The 25,798-nt window shown below is 39.2% G+C and overlaps 2 protein-coding genes across 8 annotated transcripts in view; one reads left to right on the top strand and one right to left on the bottom strand.

Annotated features, from left to right (window-relative positions):
• On the bottom strand, nt 1–10,852 carry BTD (biotinidase). 7 transcript variants are annotated; one of them, XM_084219502.1, is made up of 6 exons: nt 10,831–10,852; nt 10,429–10,574; nt 8,834–8,904; nt 5,384–5,618; nt 3,735–3,884; nt 1–2,379 (listed from the first exon to the last, which is right to left on the bottom strand). In XM_084219502.1, the coding sequence occupies exons 4-6, from the start codon at nt 5,612–5,614 to the stop codon at nt 1,192–1,194; spliced, it is 1,569 nt and encodes a 522-aa protein (XP_084075628.1). In that variant the 5' UTR covers nt 5,615–5,618; nt 8,834–8,904; nt 10,429–10,574; nt 10,831–10,852; the 3' UTR covers nt 1–1,191. The 7 variants fall into 7 exon arrangements, with proteins under 7 accessions (XP_084075628.1, XP_084075629.1, XP_084075630.1 ...); XM_084219503.1 differs by lacking the exon at nt 10,831–10,852 and adding an exon at nt 10,760–10,809; XM_084219504.1 differs by lacking the exon at nt 10,831–10,852 and having other exon boundaries at nt 10,432–10,781.
• Nucleotides 10,017–25,798, top strand: part of HACL1 (2-hydroxyacyl-CoA lyase 1) — a 20,938-nt gene continuing 5,156 nt past the window's right edge. Inside the window, exons 1-12 of the mRNA XM_084219488.1 lie at nt 10,017–10,144; nt 11,081–11,185; nt 14,700–14,740; nt 15,296–15,376; nt 18,016–18,088; nt 18,572–18,649; nt 19,630–19,724; nt 20,121–20,233; nt 21,853–21,988; nt 23,125–23,230; nt 24,591–24,674; nt 24,969–25,070. Coding sequence (XP_084075614.1) covers nt 10,088–10,144; nt 11,081–11,185; nt 14,700–14,740; nt 15,296–15,376; nt 18,016–18,088; nt 18,572–18,649; nt 19,630–19,724; nt 20,121–20,233; nt 21,853–21,988; nt 23,125–23,230; nt 24,591–24,674; nt 24,969–25,070 — 1,071 coding nt within the window. The 5' untranslated portion in view covers nt 10,017–10,087. The remainder of the gene's footprint in view (nt 10,145–11,080; nt 11,186–14,699; nt 14,741–15,295; nt 15,377–18,015; nt 18,089–18,571; nt 18,650–19,629; nt 19,725–20,120; nt 20,234–21,852; nt 21,989–23,124; nt 23,231–24,590; nt 24,675–24,968; nt 25,071–25,798) is intronic.

A 25,798-nucleotide genomic window follows, 5' to 3' on the forward strand; every position in this document is an offset into this window, starting at 1 on the left:
AACACAAGGACTCACGAAAGGAACAGTTGTGTTTATTCCATTACTCAACAGCCATTACCCAGATGAAGTCATAGTAGCCAATAAGACCCCATAAAATTATAATGCTTGAGAATACATTAACTTGTCTGAATGTAACCCCAAATTAATAACCTTGGAATATTCTCTTCCCAGCTTCTTCATTGCAATAGAACAGCTATAGCACTTAATCTAGTTATTGCTCTGGAAAAAAATGGTGTGTTTTACTCAGCAGCACAAACATGCCATCTGGCACATGAAGCATTGATGCAAAATCCTTGCTGTCCCACAGCTTATTATGTGCTTTTCATAACTCCTCTTGAATAAATTCATGAACAGCGTGTAAAATGCCTTAAAGTCAAAACAGTCTTAAAATGACTGCTCTTTTAAAGAGGGGAGTTAAAATTCTCAAACAGTACATACCATGGCCACTGATATTCAAGGCTGATGTTTTCTTTGAACATAATTTCCTATGAATTGTGTCTTGCTGAAGTCTAGGTTTTCACAGTCATCCTGTTCCCCAGATTAGCTATTCTGTAGATGTTTACAAGTGTAACATTCAGTTAAATGTGTAACAGGATTACACATACCCCAGTGGCCAGTCCATGGTAATGATTTCAACTGGAAGTTTTTGACTCTTACGGAAAAAGCCAATCATGGCACCCTAACCGGAGATCAGAACCTCAGCACATAAAAGCTACATGTGTCTATACCTGCATGATCTTGTCCATGTTATGCACAATATTTGTGTCCTCCTTCCCTTTCTTTTTTTTTCTTTTTTTTTTTGTTTGTTTGTTTTTTGGTTTTGTTTTCTTGCAATAGTTTTCCATTCTATTAATTTCCATACTCCTAGGCAGGACCCCCAAAAACCAAAGGATTAAATTAAAAGGAACAAATTCAGTTGAAATGAGAAGTGTTATTTTCTGGTATAAATCATCTCACCAGATCACAGCAAGCCTTTACCTTTGCAAGGCAGTTCTTTCACTCCTGGTAGGACATAAGCTACCAGGGTACAGACTGTACTTACAGCCATTATTTCAAATGTGGGACCTAATCAGGCAGTGATGGGACAAACACACCTGAACCTCTAGCAAATATGGATATTTAACAACTTCTGTTAAGATACAGACTCTGAACATATGGGCAGTTGTTTTCTGACTCAGTCAAGTATCTGTGCTAGTCCTTTTCATACCATCGTCCATAGAGAGCAGCTGTCAGGAGGCCAGCAGATGTTCTATTTTTGCTGAGGAAATAGTGGTTGTTTTTCCAGCCCATGTGATCAGCAAAGTCCAAGGTAATACCAGATGTCAGCAGCAAAGGAAAGATGTAAGGGGTGCTCATATTTCCCCACAGCTGAAAATCTATCAGAGCAGTGGCATCCGTGACCTCCTGTCCACACGTGCTAAAGCTGAGACCACCACACTTCACCAAGGCACAGGCCTGGACATAGTATGTGCCATGCACTGTGTGGAGCCCATCAAAAACTCCCAAAGCATATAATTCATCAGTTAGAACAGCTCTCTGATAGTTTAAGTAACAACAAAGGCTATTGGCACAAACCTGGAGCTCTCCTTTTTCTCCCCATAACGGGACAAAAGTGAAGTTGTCATACATCATTTCTGCATAAAAGGAAGGAGGTGACTGTTCCTTTCCTTTTCCTTTTTCAGATACTCTGCCAGGAGTCTCTTGCTCCTTAAAGCAAACTTCATCATCCAGTGAGGTGCTCGTAAAAGTCCTGCATGAGTCATGTAAGTTCTCTCTAAATCTTTCATTGCTCTCTAAATTGGTTTTATAATCTGCAGTAATCACAGGAATTTCTGCTACTATGAGCTTGCCACCATAACTTTCCATGTTGTGATAGATGAATGATTTGACTGGAGTGTATATGCCACTCCCTGTCATGCCCAAGGTAGGGTGGTGGATGTTGGCTGCTAAAATATTGACATTGAAAGCAGTTGAAAAAGCTTGTTGGAACTCTACAGCAGACAAAAGCGGGAGCTGGTTCATCCAGGCAGTTGGATAAACAATCTGCTTCAAATTGTATTGTCTGATGAGGTTCACTGCAGGCTCAAAGAAGAGTATATCAAAGCAAGTGAACATGCCAAACTTGCCAGCAAAAGGGGTGTCAAAGAATGCATAGTCCGGCTCTGCAGGGGTGTCGAAGGCGTCCTCGAAGTACAGGTTGTGTTTGCGGTACGTGGCCAGCAGCGCGCCGTCCGCGCCGAACGCCACGTTGGTGTTGAACTGGAACCGCCCGTCCGACGGGCACCGCGGCTCCGAGCGCTCGCACGGCCGCTTGCTCCCCAGGTTGGCCACAAGGAATATCTTGTTCTTCAGAGCCATGCAGCTCAGGCGCTGAACGACCTGCAGAACAGCATGGAGAAATGTGAGCGCTTCAGAATGTGGTGGAGTTTTACTAAAGCACCTAGGACTTATTTAATATTGTTCTGGAAATTCAAAATTGAACACATTTAACCATATATGTAAAATTTAAAAGCACTGAGGATTTTGTGACAAGAGCTACTAGAACCAGTAGCTTTGTAGGCAAAAAGTTATTTCAGATGTTTATTTTAAAACAGCTCTGAAAAAAATTGTGTAAGTTTTATTTCCTCAGAAGGAAGTAAGTAAATAAATCTATTCCAAGGGTGTTAATTCTTAGAAACTTGTGACTTTTAGGAGCACCAATGGCTTTAAAACACTGTATGTCAACCGAAAACTCTGCCGAGGCAGCACAACTGATCTGTGTGTGCCTTTAGAACAGCAAATGTCTAATAATGATCATCAGCACCTGGATGCTTTTACTATAAATTTTTAAAAAGCAATTACTACCTACTACTTAGAGAAGCAGAGGACAGACCTTGCATATTACAGCAAAGAAACAGAAAATGTTGCAGACCACGGTATTAATGGAATATTTCTTCCATAACACAGAGTGCTGTATCTAAGACTGACATTACTGCAATCTCCAAACAGCATCTGAATGGCAAACTAAGCTCTTGCTTGCTTGGCCATGATCATAGGTAACAGAGATTCACACAGATCATTGTTTATAACTGTGATTCATGTTTGCCCACAAATCCTGCTCACTAGGTACAGGCATGATTTCTTTCATTATATTGATTACTGGAAGAATTAGCAGTCTGTATTTACTGAGCATGGTTATTTTCAGTTCAGGTCCAGAACAGTCAGTGGCAATGCTATTTTTCTAACATCAAGGTCATATCTTATGTAATTATGCTTGGTCTGTGCCAAGCTGTGACTTCTATTACCTTCTAGCAGGTAAGTCCTGTTACTTGTGCTAATCATTTGACAATGATTGCTGAGTCAGAATGCTGTGATGTCAATAAGTCATTAAAGCCAAATAACAAGAATGCACCAAAAGGGGAGATACTACTATCTTGTTTTATATAAAACAATGTTGTTCAAATTAAAACCACACAGAACGGATCTGAAAAGAGAGCAGTTACCATTTCAGAGGTTGGGGAGGAGGAGATGACAAATCCAGATGGTTCATACACAACTGATCTCCTTGCACGTATGGATCTAAACCCTCCACTGCTAAGAATGAAACCAGCAGAGCTTGAGCATCCATGAAAACAGAATCTGGTACTAGGAGTTGTTAAACTTCTTGCTCACTTCCCTAAGCAAACCAACTTGAACTACTTCCCACTTCTTCAGTTATCCCACCCCAGGGGTGCAGGCATCACCCCTACATTTACCTCTGTGTCATTGTACAAATAGGGCTCTCTGCAGGGATTCCACTTCCCAGAGCGTGAATGCGGAACGAAATCCAAGTAAGGGTAAATGGAGCTCCTGGTGAAGTTGAAGCCATGGATTCCATCTTCAGGAAAAACAATGATCTGCGCCCCCTGTATGTAAAACAAAGGGACGTTTTGGGGGGGATCTCATGGGTAAAAAGAGCTACAGAAAGTTAAGGATAACCCAACTATGTTTTGCCAATAGCATAGCTAGAAGATGTCTTTTCTTCAGCTTCTTAGTAGGTGTGTAACTGTGTATAAAGAAAACTTGTTTCATCTGACACATACCTTTATCTTGAAAAATAATGCATTTGACATTATTTTAAGGGCATGCAAATAAGAGCATACTGCATCCAATTTCCTGCCTTCACACAAGTTATGAGAATGTCATCATTCAGGTTAAAGACTGATGATGTTAAAACTTGTCTTCATTTTTTAATCAGAATTACTCTATTTGCAGATACACTTTGTCAAAGGTGCAGCATCACTTAATTAATTAGGTATTGGGTGATCTAGAGCTGCCTGAATTTTTCCAAAGCAAATACAGACTGACAGACACATGCATGAAGAGGTATCTCTAAATCCCATTATAATATAGGGTTGGACAGGGAGTGTTGATTTCAAAAACAGCATCACTGTGGAAGCAGTGCACAGTCTGGTAGAAATGTAGCCATGCCAGAGTCTCTGCCTAAAATTCAGGGAGATCTGAATTGTTCCTAAAAATTAGGTGGATTCTTCTTAAATCAGACACAGCACCAGTCACTCAATTTCCTGTTAGTGTTCAAAAGTCAGCTCAAAGGTGTTATCTGTGTGATGGCTTTGGGATAATTTTGTGTCTTGGGTGCAGGGCTGCATAAAAATTGCTATTATGTTTCTGCCCAATTACCTGAACTTCTCAAAAAAAAAAATCATGTTTTCAAATGATATAAAAATTATTCTCCCCCAGAACAACAGATCTCTGAAAATTCTGTCAGATCTTCTCTGTGTAGGGCCAGTAACACTTGCTTCCTGTGACTAGAACCAGCTTGGATTTTCTTGGGAGGGGGGAAAGAGGGCTGTGCCTAAGAACAGCTGGCAATACTAGTCTCTCTCCTCTAAATATATTTAGACTGAGAACCATTCCGTGGTGGGAGGGAGAAAGGAATGGAAAATTTTAGTTCCACAAAGTTGTTAAAAGCAGAACATTCATTTCCAAAGCATTTGACTTCTACAGTTTTTAGAAACATTCAGGAATTTCCATTGAGAGCACTGGAATAAAACCAAATCCAAGACAGCTGCCAGCAAGACAAACTTTCAAGGAAACCCTTCCATTTAAGAAAACAGAAAGGAGCTAGGTATTCAGACCAAAATAGAAAATTAATTTCCCTATACTAAATAACAATGGGCGTGTTTTTCCAAGCTTGGAATAGCCCGTCAGGCGGGATGCTAATTGGCCTGCTTCTTTTTCAGAGCTGCTGGCAGGTCAGATCGTCTGAGAACCCAGACCATAGTTATGGATATAAATACGGCTTCAGTTGCCTGGGAGCACAAATGTGAAGGATTATCTTCAAATAGCACTTCCTCTATATATACCCAGGGCACACACAAGTGCTGCCTGGAGCTGGGCATACCTGCCGGGCAGCAGCAAGCACTTGCTGCTCATAGATGTCGAGGTTCCTGCCCATGAGCTCCAGCGCTGCGCGTCGCTCCACCGGCGCCGCCGGGGTTGGGCTCAGGATGGACTCGTGCTCGTACACGGCCGCCACGTAGTGCCCCTCCCTCCTCACTCTTCCTGAGACCACTTGACAGAAGAGAAAGCAGATGGGCAGCTTCCAGCACAGCGCCACCATGGTGAATGCCATAAATCTAGAGGAAAAAATCCCAGACAGGTGGCGTGGGGGAGCTTGAGAAAAGTATCATGCCAGGAATTTAAATTTACAATTAAGTGTGGAAGGTAACTGAGGCTCTCAGCAGTACGGTGCCTCTAGGTTCCTGGGTGACACGCGCATGTTGTTTCTAAACCTTGAATCCATCTACACTGCTGCTTTAAGCAACTGTGTCCTGTTCAAAAGCATTTAAGCTTCATATGTAGTTCTAGTGATCTCCTTGCTTGGCTTCCCTTTATAATTAACATTCATTTATAGATTATTTCACCATATATCAAAACATCTTTGAGAAAAGTTTAAAGCGGCTCACAAATTTGCAGTTCCTCCCCCATTCAGTGATGGGAGATGTATTTGAAAGTAGCATTTCCTAAAATTACTTGGAGACTGTATTTAGCAGTCAAGCAGAAATAGGAATTATTTTATCAACACTGAAATTGCCAAGAGAATTACACCAGATAATACTTTTGCATCTATCATGAAATGCCTCTCCTAATGGATTCAGAATTCACTGTATTCTAACTCCACATACAAAATAGGCAAATATTTCTCCTACAGTGCAGCTTTTTTGAACACTTATAAAAATGTTGAGCGCAATTCAGATCTGCATTCCTCCCACACAACAACGCAGATAAGTAAGTTTAAGAATGCTTTCATAGTAACAAAAATAAATCAAAAAGTCTATACAAAATCGAGAAAACTTGCATTAGTTAGCTTGTCTTAGGAAAAAATGAAGCATTATTGAGTCTAGAAGGCTGGGGCACTCTGCAATATGGGCTCCCCATGTAACCTTTTGACTTCCCAAGTTAGGAAAGGACTTAGAACAAGGACTGACACAGTCAATGGTTGTGCAACACTTCAGAAAGACCATAGAAATGCCTTTTTATTCAGAATTATTCTCACAACATGAGAATTCTGTGTTTGTCACCACAGTGTTACTAGTATCATTAAGCAATTAAATCTCTAATATCAGTGAAGTCGAAAGAGCGTGCAGGAGAGATTACTGGTACTATATATTGATAGCTCTAAGTTCAGTTACTGATTTTTTAATTGTATTTGCTCTCTAGGAACTTGTATCCAAAAAAAATAAAGTTCCAAAACACTCTTAGTGCCCTTCAGTCTTTGTGATCTACAGCTCCCTGAATTTTTCCAAAGCAAATAAAGACTGACAGACATATGCATGAAGAGACTTCTCTAAAGCTCACCAGGAAAAAAAGATCAGTTCTAAACTAATCACAGTCTTATTTTTATTCATGTTCTGTTAAATGTAGCTTTGTATCTAAAAAAAAAAGAAAGTCTATGGCAAGTTAACTGAAAATATCTCTTTGTTTGAATTCCAGGATGAAAAGCAGCTAATAACAATCCTCAATACTGCTTTTTTTCCCTAAACACCAACTGCTTAGTACCTAACAATGAGCAAATGGAAAAAGCATTATGTAGGACAGCAAAGTTATAACCTTGGTGCCAGTGGTAGGCAGAATAATTGTTTGCTCAACCAAAAGGTCTCATCATGTAATAGTAACACTTCTAAGGGTAAAGGAGTAACTTAGCTGTTCAATGCTGCTAAGCTCAATTAGATATTTCTATTTCCTTGAGCTTTAATTAGCCAATGTGTCCATATATACATGCCTTCAAGGGAAAATTTATTTAAAGTGTGATGAAAACAGAAAAAAAATCTTGGCCTCTCTGAAATCAGATGGATTAAAGTTACTGCATTTATGTAAACAGTTTTGAAAAGTGATGTATGACAAGCTATCACTGCTATTCTCCACGTTGAGGAAAACTTTTGGCACTTTTGGGGGGTGATTTGGCAATGCATGCCAAGAATGGAGGGGGCTTCCTTGTCCTGTGCAGCTCAGTTTTGCAACTGAAATACCAAAGCACATGTGAAGATATAAAGCAGTAGCAGGAGGAGGGAGTTCAGGGGTGAGAAACCTCTCACAGCTAAGGAACATACTGAAAATAAACAAGCTGTGCTGCACTTCACTGACAAAACTCTCTTTTCTATTTCTTGTCACCCCTTCAAAGCCAAAATGCCTATTTAGGGCAGGAATGGGTTCTAGTCAGCTGCTCCTTAATAAAGTTGTCAACTAAGATGTAATTAGAATTCATCATTACTAGTGATGGAAAAAGCTGGAGAGTTTCAGATCACGAGATGGAATTGCTTTGCCTTTTTTAAAAGCCAAAGACACTAATAAAAAAAATAACAGGTAATGAGCCTCTACAAAATGTTACATTTTGCAAACACACTTGGAGAGGTCTTATTTTTCTACCACATTTCATTTCCTGGTGGTTTCTTTCCTGGATAAACACTCCTAAGTACTACTCTGAATCTTTAACTCATTTAGATGCACAAGAGGGTTAGCACTGAACAAGCAACTACACAACCTCATGTGGCTGAACCTGGGGCAACTAAAATAACTAAAATAATTCCTCTGAGTCCAACCCTGAGTTGTGATTACTGCCAGTCCTACAGATGATTGCTGAGCGCTTGTGTGAGTGCTCCCTAAAGCCTTTCCCCTGTCTGACAGCTTAAACAACAGGACTCTGCTCTCTCATGGATTGCTTCTAACACACAGGGCCACGACAAGCCCCAGGGCTGGGCTTGGGTGTATTAAACTTTCCAGCCAAAATAAGGACACCAATAGGGTTTACTCAGCCCTTAGGCTGTTGACATTCCAAATATGTCTCTGCCACACTCTGGATGTTTTTACAATTGGAAGATGTCACACCATGTCATAAATCGTTTCCTTGAGGAGAAGTTAATTTGCATAGAATCTACAGAGCTGTCACCTCACCTCAGCCATGACTTTAAATTTTCGTTACCTGAAATGCTTTACAATTTTATCTCTTTTTATGTCCCTTTCTTGTGATTTATGTGGTCTTTTGCCTGACAGACAAGCTTCAGCAGGATCATGTCAGCCAAATATAAATATTTCACAGCAGTATTACTGTCATGCAGTCACAATATTCCAGCTATAGTTCCCCACAAGGGTAAAAAGACTGGTGTTTGGATGCCAAGTTTTCTCCCCAGTCACACTGCAGCCTGTTTTCCTATTCAGCTTTTCAGAACCATCTGATCTCAGTGTGTTGTGAAGTAGAGCATCCAGTCGCTCTCTTTTTAACAACTTTGGAAGCTTAGAAGTCTGTCACCTGTCACCACACCTGGATGTATACACAGACAAAAGCAACACATACCCTTCTTCACCCTTTTACATTCAGAAGAATCTTGAAATAACACAGGTAGCACAGCACTAGTCTGGGTCCTCCTGAGTGATTAATAGCAAATGCAAGTTAAGCTATGCCCAACATATAGTATAGTAACATAAATAGCAACATAAACAGTAATAATAATAACATAAACACTAATGATTACTAGGCAAATATTCAATTATGAAAAAATAAAATGTTTTTTAGCTTGAATGATAACCATGAATTGTGAGGTTGCTGTCATTTTTCTATATACTATACAAGATATTTTAAAAATACATATAGTGAAATTCAAGAGGTTTTCCACTGATACCTCCTGTCTACTACTTTTATTTGCTGCATTATATTACAGTATTTTATAATGTAGACTTTGTGAAGGTTTTTGCTATCTATGCCAACTGTAGACTTTGCGAAGGTTTTTGCTATCTATGCCATCTGTTTTGTTATCTATGTTTTTGCTATCGATGCCATCTGTTTTGTTATCCATGTTTTTTTGTTGTTTGGCGAGTGAGGGCGAATGGAGCGCTGCTATCATCAATGGTTTGGCTGGACAAACCGGGCGGTGGCACGGACAAGCCGGGCCGTGAGACGAGGACATGCTGTCACCTGTGTGACATTTCAGCGACACGTCCCGCGATGGGCAGAGCCGGGCAGAGGGCCGTGCGCCATCCCTCAGCCGGGATTTTGGGATTGTGCCTCGCACTCCTCCGGCGCTTCCCCTGGTGCGCGCCAGCGCCGGGCACCGGCGCCTCACACAGGCCCCGCACTTTGCCCCGCTCCGCGCTCGCCGCCTCTGACCAGCCCCACACAGCCGGAGCGCTCGGGGCGACTGCCCCGGATACCGCGCGGCCCTGCGGCTCACGGAGGCCACCTGGGCCGCTGTCGGGCCTGCAGCGATCCCTCCCTCCCTCCGTCCGTCCGTCCCTCCCTCGCTCGCTCCCGGCCGGCCCCGGGCACACCCGGCCGGGACCCGCTCCGGACCCCGCGCGCCGCGAGCCTCACGCTGCAGGGCCTGCGCCTCGCGGCCTCTGATTGGCTGCCCGCGCTGGCCAATAGGAAGCTATCCAGGTCTCCTCCCCGCGCCGCCCGCCAGCGGCGCCAGGGGTGGGTCCCTCGGGCCCGCCCCCTCTGCTGTCTGATTGGCCAGCCGCCTGTCAGTCACTCCACGCGCCCTTCGCCCCGGGTCCCGGTCCGGTCCAGGCCGTTCCCGGTGTGCGGCGGACCCGAGGCAGCGGGGCCGACATGGAGGGCGAGGCGGTCAGCGGGGCGCAGCTCATCGCCCAGGCCCTCAGGGCGCAAGTAAGAGCGCGGGGCAGGGACCGGCAGCCTGCCGGCCGGGATAGCCTGCAGCGAGTGAATGTGCGCGGCCGGACTCACGGCGAGCGGCACCGCGGCTCTCCCGGGGTCGGACGGAAAGGGCTCGCCCCGCCGCTCTGTGGGAGAGAGGGAGGTTCCGCCGCACAGCCCCGGGGGCGGCCCGGCCCCCGAGCGGCGTTCCCCAGGCCGACACTGATTCCCTTCTTCTGGAGGGCCTGTCCCGTTCCCGGGCCTGCCCCATTCCCGAGCTCAGCCATCCCCGTTACCACCAAGCGATGCCGGGGCTCCTGTGCCGCTCTGCCCGTGACAGCTGGCTGTGCCTCCTGCGCCTCCTCTACAGCGACCAAAACTCTGTGCTGTCGCTAAACGCGCGATGCTGGCACGGGTCTTGGGAGAAGACTTTGCGTTTGGCCTGTGAAGCATGGAAAAGAAGTTCAGTTGTAATCCATACAAGTGTAGTCTTCTCCATCTCTGTGTTTCTGTGGGCACGGTGCTTTCCCAGCCATTTCTTGGGGGCTTTTTGCCGTTAATTTTCTGTGAAAGTGTGAAAGCACAAGGTGCCATGAGGCATTTTCAGAGTAGAGGAAGCTGACACACTGACAATCAGGAAAGTGACATAGCAGGGATGTCCCAGGTAAGAATTGCTCAGTGGAAAGCTCTAAACACACCTTGACTGAGGCACTGAACCCTTGCCCCAGTTTGTAGATTCCCAAAATCTAGGGCTTTCACAACCACAGAGGGCTGAGCTGCAAACATCAGCTGATGTTTCCACAGTGACCTGGGAGGTTCTCTGTGACTATGTATGTTACATTTTAGTTTTAGATTGCCTGGTAGTTAGCATGTGTGTTTGGTATGTACTTATTAAAACTGTCTTTTGCGAAAAAACAGTCTGACTTTTCTCAACTTTTTTCTTTATAGAATATTGAATACATGTTTGGCATTGTTGGTATTCCGATCACTGATATTGCAATTGCAGCCCAGGCAGTTGGAATAAAATATGTGGGAATGAGAAATGAGCAAGCTGTAAGTATATATCTGTAGTGGGACCAACCTTTTCCTTAACTGTTTTACAATGGAATGAAACCCAGTTTTCTTACTAGAAAGAATGTGGTCTCTGAATTTTCCTTTAAAGCACCTATACAGGAGCAGCCACTGTTATTTTGGAATGATGGAGAACGTTGGTGCATTGGGTTGAGTGTTTCTTTGTGCCCTTCTTTCCCCACTTCCATTTTAAAGTGGTCCCTCCTTTTCTATTAAGGGAATTGCATCTTCTTGCATTTAAAAATGCCATTGTCCAATAAGGGAGCAAGGATAGGAGAAAAAAAAAAATTTAAGACAGCATGTGATGGAGAACAAAAAAAATATGTTATCTCCTTCAAGTGATATACTGTCAGATACGATCTGTCAGGTTTGAGATGCTCATTCATGGTTTTTTGTTTTTATGCAGCTTTCTACACCCTTCCCAATAATATCATTTTTACTCCAAGTTTAGTTCTTTTTAGGACTTTATTACCTGCTCCTTTACTTATTTTTTCCCTTTGTGGTGTTCTTAAGTGCCCAAAGAGGAAAGTTTTCCTGTTGACTTATAAACTTCTTCTGACAATTTAAATAATTCTAGGTTTTTTTCCTTAACTGTGTTTTAAAAACTCACAGAGCAGCAAACCATAGAAAGTAATAAGGCTTCCAAGTGCTCAAAATCAACCATGAACATATACTTCGACTCTCTTATTTTTGTATATTTCAGCTTTATTGTGTAGGTGTCAGAAATTAAAGGGCCAAGCTCCTCAGCATTTTGGTGCTATGCTGCTAGTTCTGCATTTGTTTGGTTTCCCACCAGTAGTAACTCTTTAATCTCAGTAGTTTCTTTGGTAATCTGAGGTTGAAGATCACCTTGGGGTTATGTGTTGTTTTGAAGGGCTGCTGCACAAGTTGGGGAGCTGGCTGCTGAATTGGTGGCAACTTTCCATACCTGATCTACAGCAGTTGCCAGTTTTCCTTAACTTATGTCCCAGTCCTCAACACAGTCTTGATACAGTACTTCTTCTAAATCAGGTGGTTTGAGCTGTATGTTTTTGCTGTCCAATCCTTACATTGTTCTATTGGAATGTGAGAATGTAGAGGAATGCATGTCTCTGTGGAAAATCTGTAGCATATGAGAAAGGCAAACATATACAAACATATTTAAAAGGTGTATTTGAGTCTTTGAAGAACTGGGAATTCAGCACAATCTTTATGTTCCTGTAGGCCATTTAGCAAATATTCTAGTTTTAGCTGTGGTTACTAACATGATTAAAATTAATTTCCTCATGTGTCTCTTTAACAGAGAAGATTGCTTTGCACTGCCAAACAAGATGCTGTTCTATTTATTAGTATTTAATAGATGAAGGAAGCAAAAACATTCTGCTGATTGATTATGAGCTGCTTTTGTTAGTAGAATAAAAACAGCACAAAGACTGTTTTAAGGTCAAAATGTCAGGATTTCTCTTCTTTGCGGAGTTGAAAAGGATGAATGAAGCTGCATCTTGTCGTGAGTTTTGGTTTGTTCTTTATCCTCAGTGAATAATAGAGTAGCTTCTGGGCAAAGGGTGAAAGGTTATATATAGTATATTCAAGATATACTCAATATATACGTCATACTTTTAAATGTCTCAGTTGTGTGGTCTGGCTGTGGAGGATGTGTGTACAGCTGCCTCCTTTATTGGTGAAGGCAGCTGTATATGATATATGGAAAATTAGGGATTTTTTTTTCCAGAGGTTGAGTTTCTACTTCCTTTCTAGGCCAGATGTAGCAAAAGGATTTCTTTGTAAAAGTGATGAAATTTTAATTAGTAGTGTTCATAGGAAATAGGGCCCATAAACAAGTTAAAACACAATAAAATCTCATGGTGAGATAACAATCAAGCAATGTACTTGTTGGTTGGCATCTTATGTTCTTATTCTGCCCAGGACAGTGGTGGAGTCACCATCCCTGGAGTTGTTCAAAAACAACTGGATGTGCCATGGTCCAGTTGACAAGATGGTGATTGGTCACAGGCTTGTCTCAGTGATCTTGGAGGTCTTTTCCAACCTTATTAATTCTGTGAAAAGCTTATTAAAGTGCAGAATAGAAACACCTGAGGGAAGCATGAAGCTAAAAGTAGCACTACCAATACCCATACGCGTTCTCCTGTGCCCTCTGACACAGTTTAAGTTTGCCAGAAGCAGCTCACCGACACCCACATGCCCTTTGAACATTGAAAACTGTGTTGCAACTTCTCAAGGTCATGTTTTTTTTGTATCTCTCCTTGGGTAATTAGAGACTGTTGCAGTTGTTTACAAGACTGATAACACAGCTCAGTTCTAAACTTCAACACCGCCTTTACTATATGTTTATTTGTTAACAAAACACATTGTTTATGTTAGTTCTTAATCTTTAACAATAATTATCACTACACATTCAAAGCAATCTCTAGATATTTGTATCCTAAGTTAGTTGTGAGCATGTAATATGCTGGCGTTGGTGCAGCTGTGAAGGGAATTGGGCTCAAAGAACCCTTTAATAATGGCAGCTGGAACCAAAGTGGGCATCTTATCACCAGGGTACTCAATTATAATTAAAATCAAATCTCCACTCTGTTTAAAAATGAAAGAGGCAGGTTCTAAATCTTACTTTAAAAAATTACAAAATATTGCAAATTGAGGTTTTTTTCCATTAAGTGTTAGAACTTGCTGATTTCAAGACAGGGATATAAAAATATGAGAGACTGCGCAATGTCACACATGAATTCTTGAGCTCTGTTGTCACCTGTAAACTTCTTGATCACATGCTGTCATTTTACCAGGTGAAATTTATATCCAAATGTTTAATATCACTACAGGAATAGCTTAAAAACATACCCTGCAATAATACTGCTGATGAGCTCTGCCAACACATTATAGATGTTACTTTTGTGATTTTTATTCAAAACATAATTTTTCTTTAAATGTGTGGTACCAAAACAGAGTGAGAAGTGTTTCAGCAGCTCAGCTTATAAAAGATGATCCCAATTAATCTAATTATTCTCTCCAATGTAAGATTTCAACCTTTTGCTTGATTTCTGAAATACAGTATTTCTAAAATGCAATTCAGAATGGCTGCATTTCAGCTTGTTGTCTTTCCCTTGCAAGTCTGTCTTCCATGTTCATCCTGAAGGCAGTAGAAAGCAGAGTTTAATGTTTTGTTCTATTTATTTTTTCCCCCTTGGTTTTAGTTGGATTTTTTTGATCTGGTTGATTTTTTTCTTTTTCAAATCCCAAATAATCCTAATGTAATATCTTGACAACAGGAGCCTGAAATGTGGAGAGAAGTGGAGAAGAGTCTTGAGATTTTTCATATTAATCTTCATGGATGCTTCTAATAATGGGAAGGGTGAAATGGAGTTTTACTTATATTTAAGCTCTTATAGTCAGGGAAGAATCTGTACCTGCTTATTTTCAGTATTTTTGTTGAAAGTTATGTACAAAATATCATTAAATGTAGTAATAATAATAGTATCATTAACTCCAATATTTTCAACAGGCCTGTTATGCTGCATCTGCTGTTGGATATTTGACTGGCAGGTATGTAAAGAGAGTGCAAAGCTGTTAAGAAATGCTCACTAGTTAAGAATTATCATTTTTTGTCTCATCACCTGGAATAGCAAGTGTTTCTACCTGAATTAAGTTTCAGTAAAATTTGTGTTGTATCAGATGGACTTCTTCCAGTGTGAGCTTTCTTAATTGGTAACTCCTGATAAAGTACAGTTGAGAAAACTGCAAACATAAGTTTACCAAATTGCATATAAACATTAGATGGCAGAGCAAATGTGATAGAAGAAGTCAGAGCTGTGTCAGGAGAAGCCTGTGTATATTGCCCACCTCTGTGTGGGTGGCACATAATTGTTCACTTGCTTTTCTAATTGGATTGATACAGCTTCATAGTTTGTGAATTCCTTGTCTACCTTTAGTCATTCGTGCAAATTCCTAGCTATTCATGAATTTTGGTGACATTAATAAAACTTTAATATTCTATATTTCATCACCTTACTAATTTTTGTTGATTATTTATTTGGTGTTCCCTGTGCTCACTTTCCTTTTCTCTCTTCCTCTTGTTTTCTTTTTGTATTTTCTGTGTAGACCAGGAGTATGTCTTGTAGTGTCCGGTCCAGGCTTCTTACACACCCTTGGTGGGATGGCAAATGCAACCATTAACTGCTGGTAATTTAACTGCATTTTTCCTTTAAAATTCCAATTATTGTGTGTTGTTACTTGTTTCAGATGTTGAGCTCCACAGTATTTAGTATTTTAATTTTCTCATTATCCACGTGAAAGGGGAAAAAAGGAATTCTTCCTTTATCAACCTTCAAATTAATTTAGTTACATTTTTTCTCGTGGATAAAATTCTTGGTTTTGTCCTACCCCATTGTGTATATATTAGAAAGTCTACCAGTATAGCTGGTTGTATGGATGTGTTTGAAAATGAAGTCAATATATGCCTGTAATGCTCTCATGATCATGGAGATCATCTTAAAGGTGTTTCCTAAATTTAAATTCATACTGCCTTTGAATAACTGTATTTCATATGTGAATGAATTGACAACTGCATTGTTAAAATCCTTTTTTGCTCCCCACGCAGACATTTAGAGCAGTAATTAAGTATTGAATTAAATGAAGTACAGAGGGATAGTATTTACTCCTATAAGCCTTCAGTGAGATGTGGCAGCTTTGTCTGGTCTGCCACTGAAAGCTGTTCAGAAGGCTGTACTGAGGTATTTTGGGAAAAGCTGTAGCAATACCAAGCAGATGTGCTCACAGAACAGAATGTGATCCAGAGCAGTGTGAGCACTGGAACACTGAATTAGCAGTGGCTGATGGACGAGGGAAACTCAGTAATGGGAACACTACAAATCAAGGCTGACATTTTGAAAAAAAGTCCTCTAGTGTTCAAATTCTTTTTTTATAAAATGAGTTATTGACTAAAGTTTTGCTATCACTATTTGACCTTAAACTAAAAAATATTATAGGAAAACATTGCTTTTGAATAGTCAGGAGTTTGATCGTAAGAAAGAAGTGTGCATGTAATTTACTTATGGATTTGCAGGAGACATTTTTGAGGGTAAACTGCATTTTCAAGGGTAAAACCTCTTGATACTTCCTGCTGAAAATTGCCTGCCATGATGCTGCCTCCTGTCCTGTCTCATTCTGAGCAAGATTTTGTACCTCATTCTGGCTGTGACAATACACTCCAAAGACAAGTGTGTGATAGTTGGTAAGATCTGGAGTAAACAAGCATGCTGAAATTGCAGTTAAATTTTTTATCAGTTTACTGAAGTTCTTCTCCTGCAAGTCCATAAGACTTACCATTATTTGTTTCATTATAGTCAATATTCTCTCTGCCTCACTGTTTTTTTTTGCCTTGCTTTATAAGCACTGCTCTTCAAAATGTCTACAATATTGTGACAGTAGTACAATGATTTCCTTGAGGGAAAAACTTATTTCTAGTTAGAATTATTTAAAACTCCAAGTGCAAAACTAAATGTTTTCAAGACATATCTGTTGGAGTTGGCTTTCTAAATAGTAGACCAGTTTTGTAATTGTATTTCATTATTGAGAAGTAGTTGTTCATTGAAATATTTAAATAAATTTGAAAAAGGCAAGTGAGAGGACCAGAGGATATTTGTCACTGTCAAACAGTCTGGGTAGTGGTAATCATTTTGTTGAGGGGAGAGTATAAGCAGAATAAAATGTGTAGAGCAGTCACCTAGTGAGTTTTTCCATAATGATTTTTCTTAGAGGTAAGATGCAGCCTGAAGTTCTCATTTCACTGCTCCAGGGGATTAGAACTGAGATTTTTCATGTATGGCAGAGGATTGGCCTGGTTATGAAGCTCAGATCTAGATACACATATCCCCAAGTCATATGGGTGATTAAATTTAGGATTATGCATGGAACTCACTGCTAATATTTCAACTTGATACATTGTATAGATAAATGCAGTCTATAAGGCCATATCTGAAGAGAAATTGTTTGAGAAAAAGCCTAGAAAGCTATAGACCAAATATTTCAATATAGGGCAGATGAATAAGAAGATTAATAAAACAACTTTCCCCTGTTGACTCAGCACTTAGCATTTTAAGGAGTTTGACCTACAATTTTAATAAAAGACAGGTTTTCATTTACTGTAGGAAAATTATTTATTCTACTTTGTGGAAATTACAGTAAAACTGTGCTCCTGTGAAATGTATAAGCCTCATTCCTCGCATAGCTATGAACTGATTTAAGTTCAGGACTGCTTGCAGGCATGTTAATTTTTTGTCCGTTTCTTTTGGATTTGGAGTTTTTTTACCAAAAATAAAATGCAGGGAGTTGTGCTCTCAGCCAGCTAACTTTGCTGTGTTGCAAATTGTATACAAAGAAAACATAATATTTTCGAAAAATTGTATCCTAAATTGTTTCTTAGTTGTAGTGTCTGTGCATGTTACAATATCCTTTATAAACACACATCTTAATACTTTTTGGACCAATCAATTCTTTTTAACTTATTATTAGGTGTTATCTTTCCCTCAAACCACAATGTCACCCATATTTTCAAACCTGAATGTAAATTGCCTGCAATGGGATTTGGTTTTAGAACTTCTATGATCCAAGTCACTTAATATGACCAGATTGTCCCAAAACTGGTGAGCCAAAAGCTGCTGGGAAGGCTACTGGCTAACACTCTGATATTTAGAATCCATTTCTGTATTCTGTATGTATTCTAGTACAGATCTGGAGATGCTATATTTATATATATGTGTGTGTATATATATATGTATACTTATGGGGATTTTTGTTTGATTTTTAATATACTTTTCTAGGCCTTTGATTGTTATTGGTGGTTCTTCTGACAGAAATCAGGAAACCATGGGAGCTTTCCAAGAATTCCCCCAGGTACACAGACATAGAGCTTTCTACAGGAAGGTTTCAGTTAAAAAATTCTCGTTTCTTCGTTATTGTAGGAAAAACAATCCTGAACACTAACATTTCCTAGCAGATCTTATAATGCTGTTGATTTGCTCCATCTACTGGTTTAAAATTGACACTGTGTAAATACAGCAGATTGCCTTTGTGTTGGAATTCATACTCTGTTTTAGGTTTTCAGCTAGTATAAATTACCTTTGTTTGGTCTGGACAAAAGCAAAATGTCCAAGAAAATAAACCAGTTTATGGGGGAAGGAAAAAAAAAAGCCAAAAAACTTAAGCACTTGGAGGAATGAGTATGGTTTTGACCATTTTCACCAGCTGCTACTGTATTTTTCTATGGGGAAGTTTCCACCTCGTTGGTTTTCATCTGGCATTTCTTTCATTTTATTCATGTGGAAATTAGAAAATTACTTGGATAAATCAATACAATGGTTATTTGCCTTGATTCAGGTTGAAGCTGGCAGGCTGTACAACAAGCTGTCCGTCCGCCCAAGCAGCCTGCAAGTTATTCCTGCTGTTATTGAAAAGGTATGAAAAAATACAAAATAAACAACAGAACATCAGGTAACTGTCTCCTGTTTAGATTTTGAGGGTTTATTTTTGTATAGTTTTTATTCTAAGTAATTTGCTCTGGCAGAAAGGAGGTGATGGGTGATTGAATAAATTAACGACTGGGGAGGTTCTGCCTTATGAACAGTGCTGTGGTGTAGGCTAGAAATAGATCCTAGTCCAATCAGATGCTTACTGATCCCTGCAGTGATTTTTGTTAGCTTCAGATAGAGTTGGAAAATTTTTATGAAATAAATGCTTTTAGGGAGAGATGCAATAACTAGAAATGTAATGCTTCAGCTGTTTTACCATTGTCATGTGAAGGAGATTTGGAGGGGGGCAGTGGAGATGGTTGTGTTTGGGGGTTGAGTTTGGTTGTTGTTCTGTTGGGTTTTTTTGAGAGTGAGAAAAAACACATTCTTATCTCAGTGCTTCAGAGAGGATTAGAGAAGTCTCTTGGTACTGCTGTAGCAGCCCTTCAGCCATGTCAGCCTAAATTCTGCATACCATCATACTGTTTCCAGAAGTGCAAATTCAGCAGACATCTACCTGCAATAGAAGAACTGGAATCAAAAGTAATAGAAAATGGAGGCATTGGTTATCTTAGTCTTACTCTGTTTGTGCTACTTTAAGTAGAATTCAGCATGAATATTTAATTTTGTCTTTCCAAACATATCAGCTGACAAAGCCATTGTTTCATTGCAGATTAAACAAAGAATTTAGAGTCTAATACTGTACATCTGCTGAAAGGAACCAGCTGGTATATAAGAGAAAGTATAAATAGCTGTCAAAACTTTATTTTCTTGGTATAAATCCATGGAAGCTTCCACTATGATGAATCAGCAAAATGAAACTGAACACCTTGTCTGCCTACAGCAGAGTTGTCTTGCTTTTTTGAATAGAAATATTTTTAAAATCCTGTCAAACAGTGATTAAAGCTGTGATTGTATGTTTTCTAGGCTGTAAGAACCAGTATGTATGGTCGTCCAGGTTCCTGCTATATTGACATACCCGGGGATTTTGTGAATCTTCAGGTGCCTAAGAGCTCTGTCAAGTGCGTAAAGATTATGTTCATTATTTTTCAAGTCACTGAACAAAAGAAAATTCATTTATAGGTCAATTTCTTTCCTAAAACAAGAAAATACATCCTCTAATATTCCATCATAACATACAGATTACAGTTCGTAATGAAATGTGCAAAAAAGAATGAGTTAATATGGTAATATATTGATGTCACTCTGTAAATCTCTGAAACAAAACTACCTACAAGATTAAAGAGACAAGGAGGGAAAACTTCAATGGCTGTTTTGAAAAAAATATTTCCTGTTCTAATAAATGCTGTAACATGGTGCATAGCAACTGCAATTTTATGTTAAACAATAGGTTTTGTCTTTCAGCATTTCTTGTTTTGAATTTTTTTAAGAGCCTCTTTTGTTTTGCTTGGCTGCAGGTACACGGAATGCTGCCCGCCACCTCCCATCAGCATGGCTGAATACTCTGCTGTATCCAAAGCAGCCTCTGTCATTGCTCTTTCCAAGCAGCCTCTGCTCATCATTGGCAAAGGTAGTATGCTTTGTTGTAGTTTTGAACTGTGCATGTTCAGGACAAGAACAGTGATTGCTTTTCCCCAGAAGTGTTACCCATCTTCTTTTTAGTCTACCAAACCAACTAACCAACCAGTAGTAAAAACACAAAATTCTTTGGAATTTAATGTTAAAATCTGCTCTGGTTTCAGATTTTTTTTCTGTTCTTTAATGGTTTATATTTTATCTAGTTTAAAGAAAAATCAATTGGTAAAATACAAGTTTATGTAGAAAAAAATCAGATAACTGTTTTCTTTAATCCTAGAGCAAATACCAAGGGATCACTTCCAAAATCCCAAGCAGTTTAAATTCTATTAAAGAAATTATATTCTCTGCTCTGGCATATATAGCCATAGAATCAGAGTAATCAAAGATAATTTTTCTGTTGGTTCTTGCTGAAAGTGCCAGCCTACCTGTGCAGGGATGTACAGCAACACAGCAGGTGCTGCTGCTGTTGCTGTTTTACGGACTTTTCTTTTTACTCTGCCAGTCTAATCAATTCCTGGAGATGGGGGGTAATTATTTTCTGTGCTGGTTCACTTCTTTTATGCCTCCTTGTGGAGTGTTAGCCAGTGCAGTGGTGTTTCTGTTGAAGATACAGGTCAGCTAGGAAGAGAATTAAAATAACCAGCTCATTTAACCCAGGCTGTTTTCCTGCAGATATGGGGAATGATCTCTGTCTGTGTTTATTTGGGGAGTGCAGTGATTGAAATGAGATGGACCTTATGATTGATTAGGTAATGAAATTGAAAACAGAAGGTAGATCAGAAGAGATTATGGGATGGTTTTTTTTCTCTCTGGCTGGATACACAGGAAGAAAAGGGTGTTATTTGAAAGTGAAAGGTGGAAACCTCAAAAAAAGAGTGTTTTGTCTATGTCAGCAATTGAGAATTTACTCAACAAATGTACCTGGACTTTGTGCTATATATTGTTGTTAGCAGAATTTTTTTTGAAAGATTTGCAAAAGTATATTTTTCAGGATTTAAGACTCATAGACTCAAGCCATTGCACAAGGACCAGTCAGTTTATCCAGGTTGCCTGGGCAAGCTTAATTCAGCAGCCATGTACTGCTGCAGCATCACAGAAAATGTGTGCACAAATACATACCTTTGCAAGGACTTGTTTGTACTTCTCTCTTTTCACTAAAGGCTTGTAGTAGAGTCTTTGGGCAGGTTGTTATGGAGCAAGGAGTAAGCAAGAAATGACATGGCACAACATAAAGGTCATCTCGTGTTGCTGCTGCAGAAGTCTCTGTGTCCCATAATACCAAATTTCACTCACTAGATAATTGTCATTTTGAATAAACAAGATCTCCTCTTTTTCCCTGCCCTGCTTCATAAAAATTGATAAGAGAGTTCTGCTGAAGTCTTACAAGAAAACCAAGCAAACAAAACTTTTTGTTAAAAATATGTGAAATTTTATCTGCAGATATCTGTGGTTTGGCATGTTACGTTTTGAGTTCTTCAGAATGAAAAGTTACAGGCAGATTTCATAATGGGAAACAGTACTCTTTCTGCCATAATGTAATCAACTTAATTGAAGTGCAAGCAAATACAGTTGGTTTCTCTAGTATTAAGCAGTCTCTTTTATTTCATTCAGGTGCTGCTTATTCACGTGCTGAAAACAACATCAGAAAGTTGGTGGACCTTTGTGGACTGCCTTTTTTGCCTACACCAATGGCAAAAGGAGTAGTTCCTGATAACCATCCAAATTGTGTAGCTGCAGCAAGATCAATGTAAATATAAAGCAAGGCTTCTAATCCTAACAGATGAGAAACAACTAGGAATTTTGGTGGGCTACAGATGCCAGGGAAGAGAACATTCATACCACAAAAATTTTTTCAACTGTGTTTTGCCCCCACTGTAAAGCACTGGAGATCCTGCTGGAAAAGGGACAACAGATTTGAGTGGATCACTTTAGAATACTGACCAGGAAGATACTTTGAGATATATTCTGTAGCTATGAAACCTATGGCAAGTAGATGTATTAATGTTGCTAGTGTGTATTGTGTAATATAAAACAGAGCTGGCAAACAGTTTATGTTAAACATTTAACTTTGTGCACTAGGCAAACTCCTTCTTTTTACTTTAACACCATAAACACAAGCTTGAACTGCCCATGTAGCAGTTGAAGTTTTGCCAGCTGTTGTCTCTGTCTGGTGTGTGCAATACCCTATCACTAAATTGTACTTTATTTATAAAGAAAAGTAAGATATTTCAAACTACCCTGAACGACTATGTTTAAAGAGATTTTTAACAGGGTTTTTTTTTTGGCTTTTGGCAAAATTAATGTGAATGGACTCTAAGAACCCTACTATGTATGAATATGCACAGTCAGTTTGCAGATGGAGCATTTACATACCCTGAAAGTAAAATGCTGTCCATTGCTGAGCATATTAGCTTTATCACTGTTAAGCATTCTGCTAGGAAGAATGGAGAATAAAAGAATATACCAAATATTGTCTGCCTATCTGAAAGGTAAATTAATGGCAGACTAAACTGAGAGGCCCATACCAGTATTAATTTTGGCACCCACTGTTGCCAGTGGCACAATAGTGAATCTTTTGCTTTAACCTCAGCATCATTCTAGCGTCTTGTTGATCTCCTAATGTAATGATTCCTCTCCTATATACAGTATAATAGGAAAATAATAATTGATTTTCTTAAGTTCCTTAACTCTAGAATGGCTTGGTGATTGCCTGTATAAAAGGATACAGGGTTTTGGGGTGAAGCAAGCAGCTTAGAGGAATGAAGAATTCTATGTGTATTCTGGGGTTTGCTGTGGTGGTTACAGTTGTTTCTAATTTTGCAAAGACTGTTAAATGTAATAGTGATTCCTTCTTATCTTCCTTCTGTCATTTCCCTTTATTAGGGCATTGCAGCATGCTGATGTAATCATCTTGCTTGGTGCAAGGTTGAATTGGATTTTGCATTTTGGTCTTCCACCAAGGTATCGACAGGATGTAAAGGTTATTCAGGTAAGCAGGAAAATTATTATCACTTAATAGAAGTCTTCTCTGTTCTAGCATTGACCAGAGCAATTATTGTAAAATATTTTGGTAATGTATTTCATGTGGCAACTACTGCCATATGGATAGTGCAGTATGATGCATATAGTTATGGTAATTCTCCAGAAATACTTATGGTATCTTTAATTATTGTTTTTACTTCCTTTTTTTTTTAAGAATGCTTACAACATTGTTACTAGTATCAAGAGCTTGGTGCTGCTGTAATGAGGAGGGCAGACACATCTATGCAGTTGACTAATACAGGGTTAGACTCACAATACTGTTGTGATCTTTGGAGCATTGGAATTTCTATGATTGAAAGAAAACTGTCTTTGAAATTGTGGAATCTTTCATACTGCTCTCTTTGCTGATTTTTTTTTGAAAAATAACTGCTTTCAGATCCTGTCTTAATGTAAGAGCTCAGTCACTCAGCAACGAAATAAAAGGAAGAAAGACTGTTTAACTAATTGATGCATTTGACAATCTGCCAGCTCTTAGAAAGAGAAGTCTTTAAATTGTGTCCCTAAAATCTCCTCTCCAAAACTCTGTGATCAAATGGTAGTAGTTGATCCAACATATTGGCTGTCCTGCTTACACTGACCCGGAACATAGTCTAAAGTTCCAAACTTCACTTCAGACTTAATAGCATTAATTTTTAAGCTAAATTTTAAAAAATACACATTATTTTTGCAAATCTTATTTTTACAAATAATACATATTTTATGTTTCCTCTTCCTAAAAAATTTAAAGATAACATTTTTTCATCTCGCTTAATTTTTTTCACTATCAGAGATTAGTATTAAAACACTAAGTCACTTCATTGTCTGTGTGACCTGGTCAAAAATAACAGTTTATGTAACCTTAGAGGGCTCATGCATCACTGACAGATTTGCTTCAGTAGTTGCAACTTACTTTTCAGTTTCTTCATGCTAACTAAGTTCTTACTGTCAAGTAGTATACACACAGTTCTCTCAGTGAGAAAATTGCTGCTTTGTATAGGTATACCTGAACCTAGATTTTTAGCTCACATACGATGCTGTAATAAAGTTCTACAGTGTCTGCAGGAGTTTGAAAGAAGCAAGCAGTCAACTTTAAGGATATATATGACTTTTCAATAAAATAGGTATGTACCATAGGGATTTACTTTGTATAAAGGGTTTCCTGATGTCATGTCAAGGAAAGACAAAGGAAGTTACCTGTACAGCCAAAACAGGGTATGAAGACAATGTTAGACATCTATGTATGTTAAGGCATGTCCCTCACTTAAACTGAAAAAAAAATTCTGGTTAATATCCTTGAGTTAATGGTTGTTTTTCTCTTTGAAATACAGATTGATATTTGTGCAGAAGAGCTGGGGAATAATGTAAGGCCAGCTGCAACTTTATTAGGAGACATAAACACTGTGACTGAGCAGGTAACGTAATGTCCCGTGTCCTCTGGTTTTGACCTCAATTTCCTCTAATTCATGTGATGTAATTTGCCAGTTAAAAATAAAAGAAAAAAAAATCCTAACTGTTCAAGGAAAACCATTTTTCAGGCAGTATATTTGTATTGTATATCCAGCCTATTCTCAAATTTTATGTTAAAGATTCTGCTTAGCGTTACTGTGATTGTTCTGGGCTGGTTCTTGATAATGTTTTTATTGATACTTTTGTTGTCTTTTAAACATGTTGAAAGACCCCTTTACAACATTTCAATATTGTTCCAGCTCTTAGAAGAATTCAACAAAAGATCATGGAAGTACCCTTCTGATTCAGAGTGGTGGCAGAAGCTAAGAGGGAAAATCAAGAACAATGAGGAAAGATCGAAGGTAGCATGACATTAAAGAAATTAAAAGGTTTCTCGCTATAACAGGCACTGATAAATTGTCATTTTTGTAACTGGTCTATATCCAGCTTCCTCAGTTATTTCTCAGTTAAGTCACCCAGACTTTGAAAATTTGTACCATTCTGGTACAGGCTTACTCTTCTTATGCTTAGGAACTGTAAACATTATAGGGTAAGTATTCTATGATTTTGTATAAATTCAAGCTGTGTAGAAATCATTACACTTTGGGATTGGATTCTTAAAGCCATTAGTAGAAGACCACAGCCAGAGCTGCTGTATTATGGACAGTGGCTTTTAAGCAATGGACAGGTACTCCAAGTGGAAACTGGCTTAGGTGAAGACACATTCCTAGCTTTCTTCTGATTGTAATCATTGTTTGTAATTGTGCAGATTAGCAGTGCTGGTCTAGGTTTAATCTTTGTTAAAAGCAAGTAGCTGTTAAGGCCAAGAGACCACAGATGCTTGGTATATACCTAACTTTGTGTGATTGATATTCTGCAATTTCAGATGCATGTTCCCAAGACTGGGATCTAAAATAAAGTCATTTTAGAAGATTGCTCTTTTGAATTGTCTCCCAGCACACAGATGACAGCTCACTTAGGGCTGTCAATAGTCACACCTGGTGCAGAAAAATTTCATGAGCCTCTTTGGTTAAACTGAGTTTAAATAGCTTCTGCTAATGATAGGCCACTGAAGGGCTGCTGAGCTTGT

This window comes from Fringilla coelebs (assembly GCF_963513975.1).
Source record: "Fringilla coelebs genome assembly, chromosome: 1".
In the NCBI taxonomy this organism is placed as follows: domain Eukaryota; kingdom Metazoa; phylum Chordata; class Aves; order Passeriformes; family Fringillidae; genus Fringilla; species Fringilla coelebs.

Excerpts from the sequence above, each read along its gene's own strand:
- BTD (XM_084219502.1), bottom strand. The coding sequence starts at position 5,614 with ATGGCATTCACCATGGTGGCGCTGTGCTGGAAGCTGCCCATCTGCTTT. Across the intron at positions 3,885-5,383 it reads TGCTTGCTGCTGCCCGGCAG|GGGGCGCAGATCATTGTTTT; the intron begins GTATGCCCAGCT and ends TTTTACATACAG. Across the intron at positions 2,380-3,734 it reads ATTTGTACAATGACACAGAG|GTCGTTCAGCGCCTGAGCTG; the intron begins GTAAATGTAGGG and ends GCTGTTCTGCAG.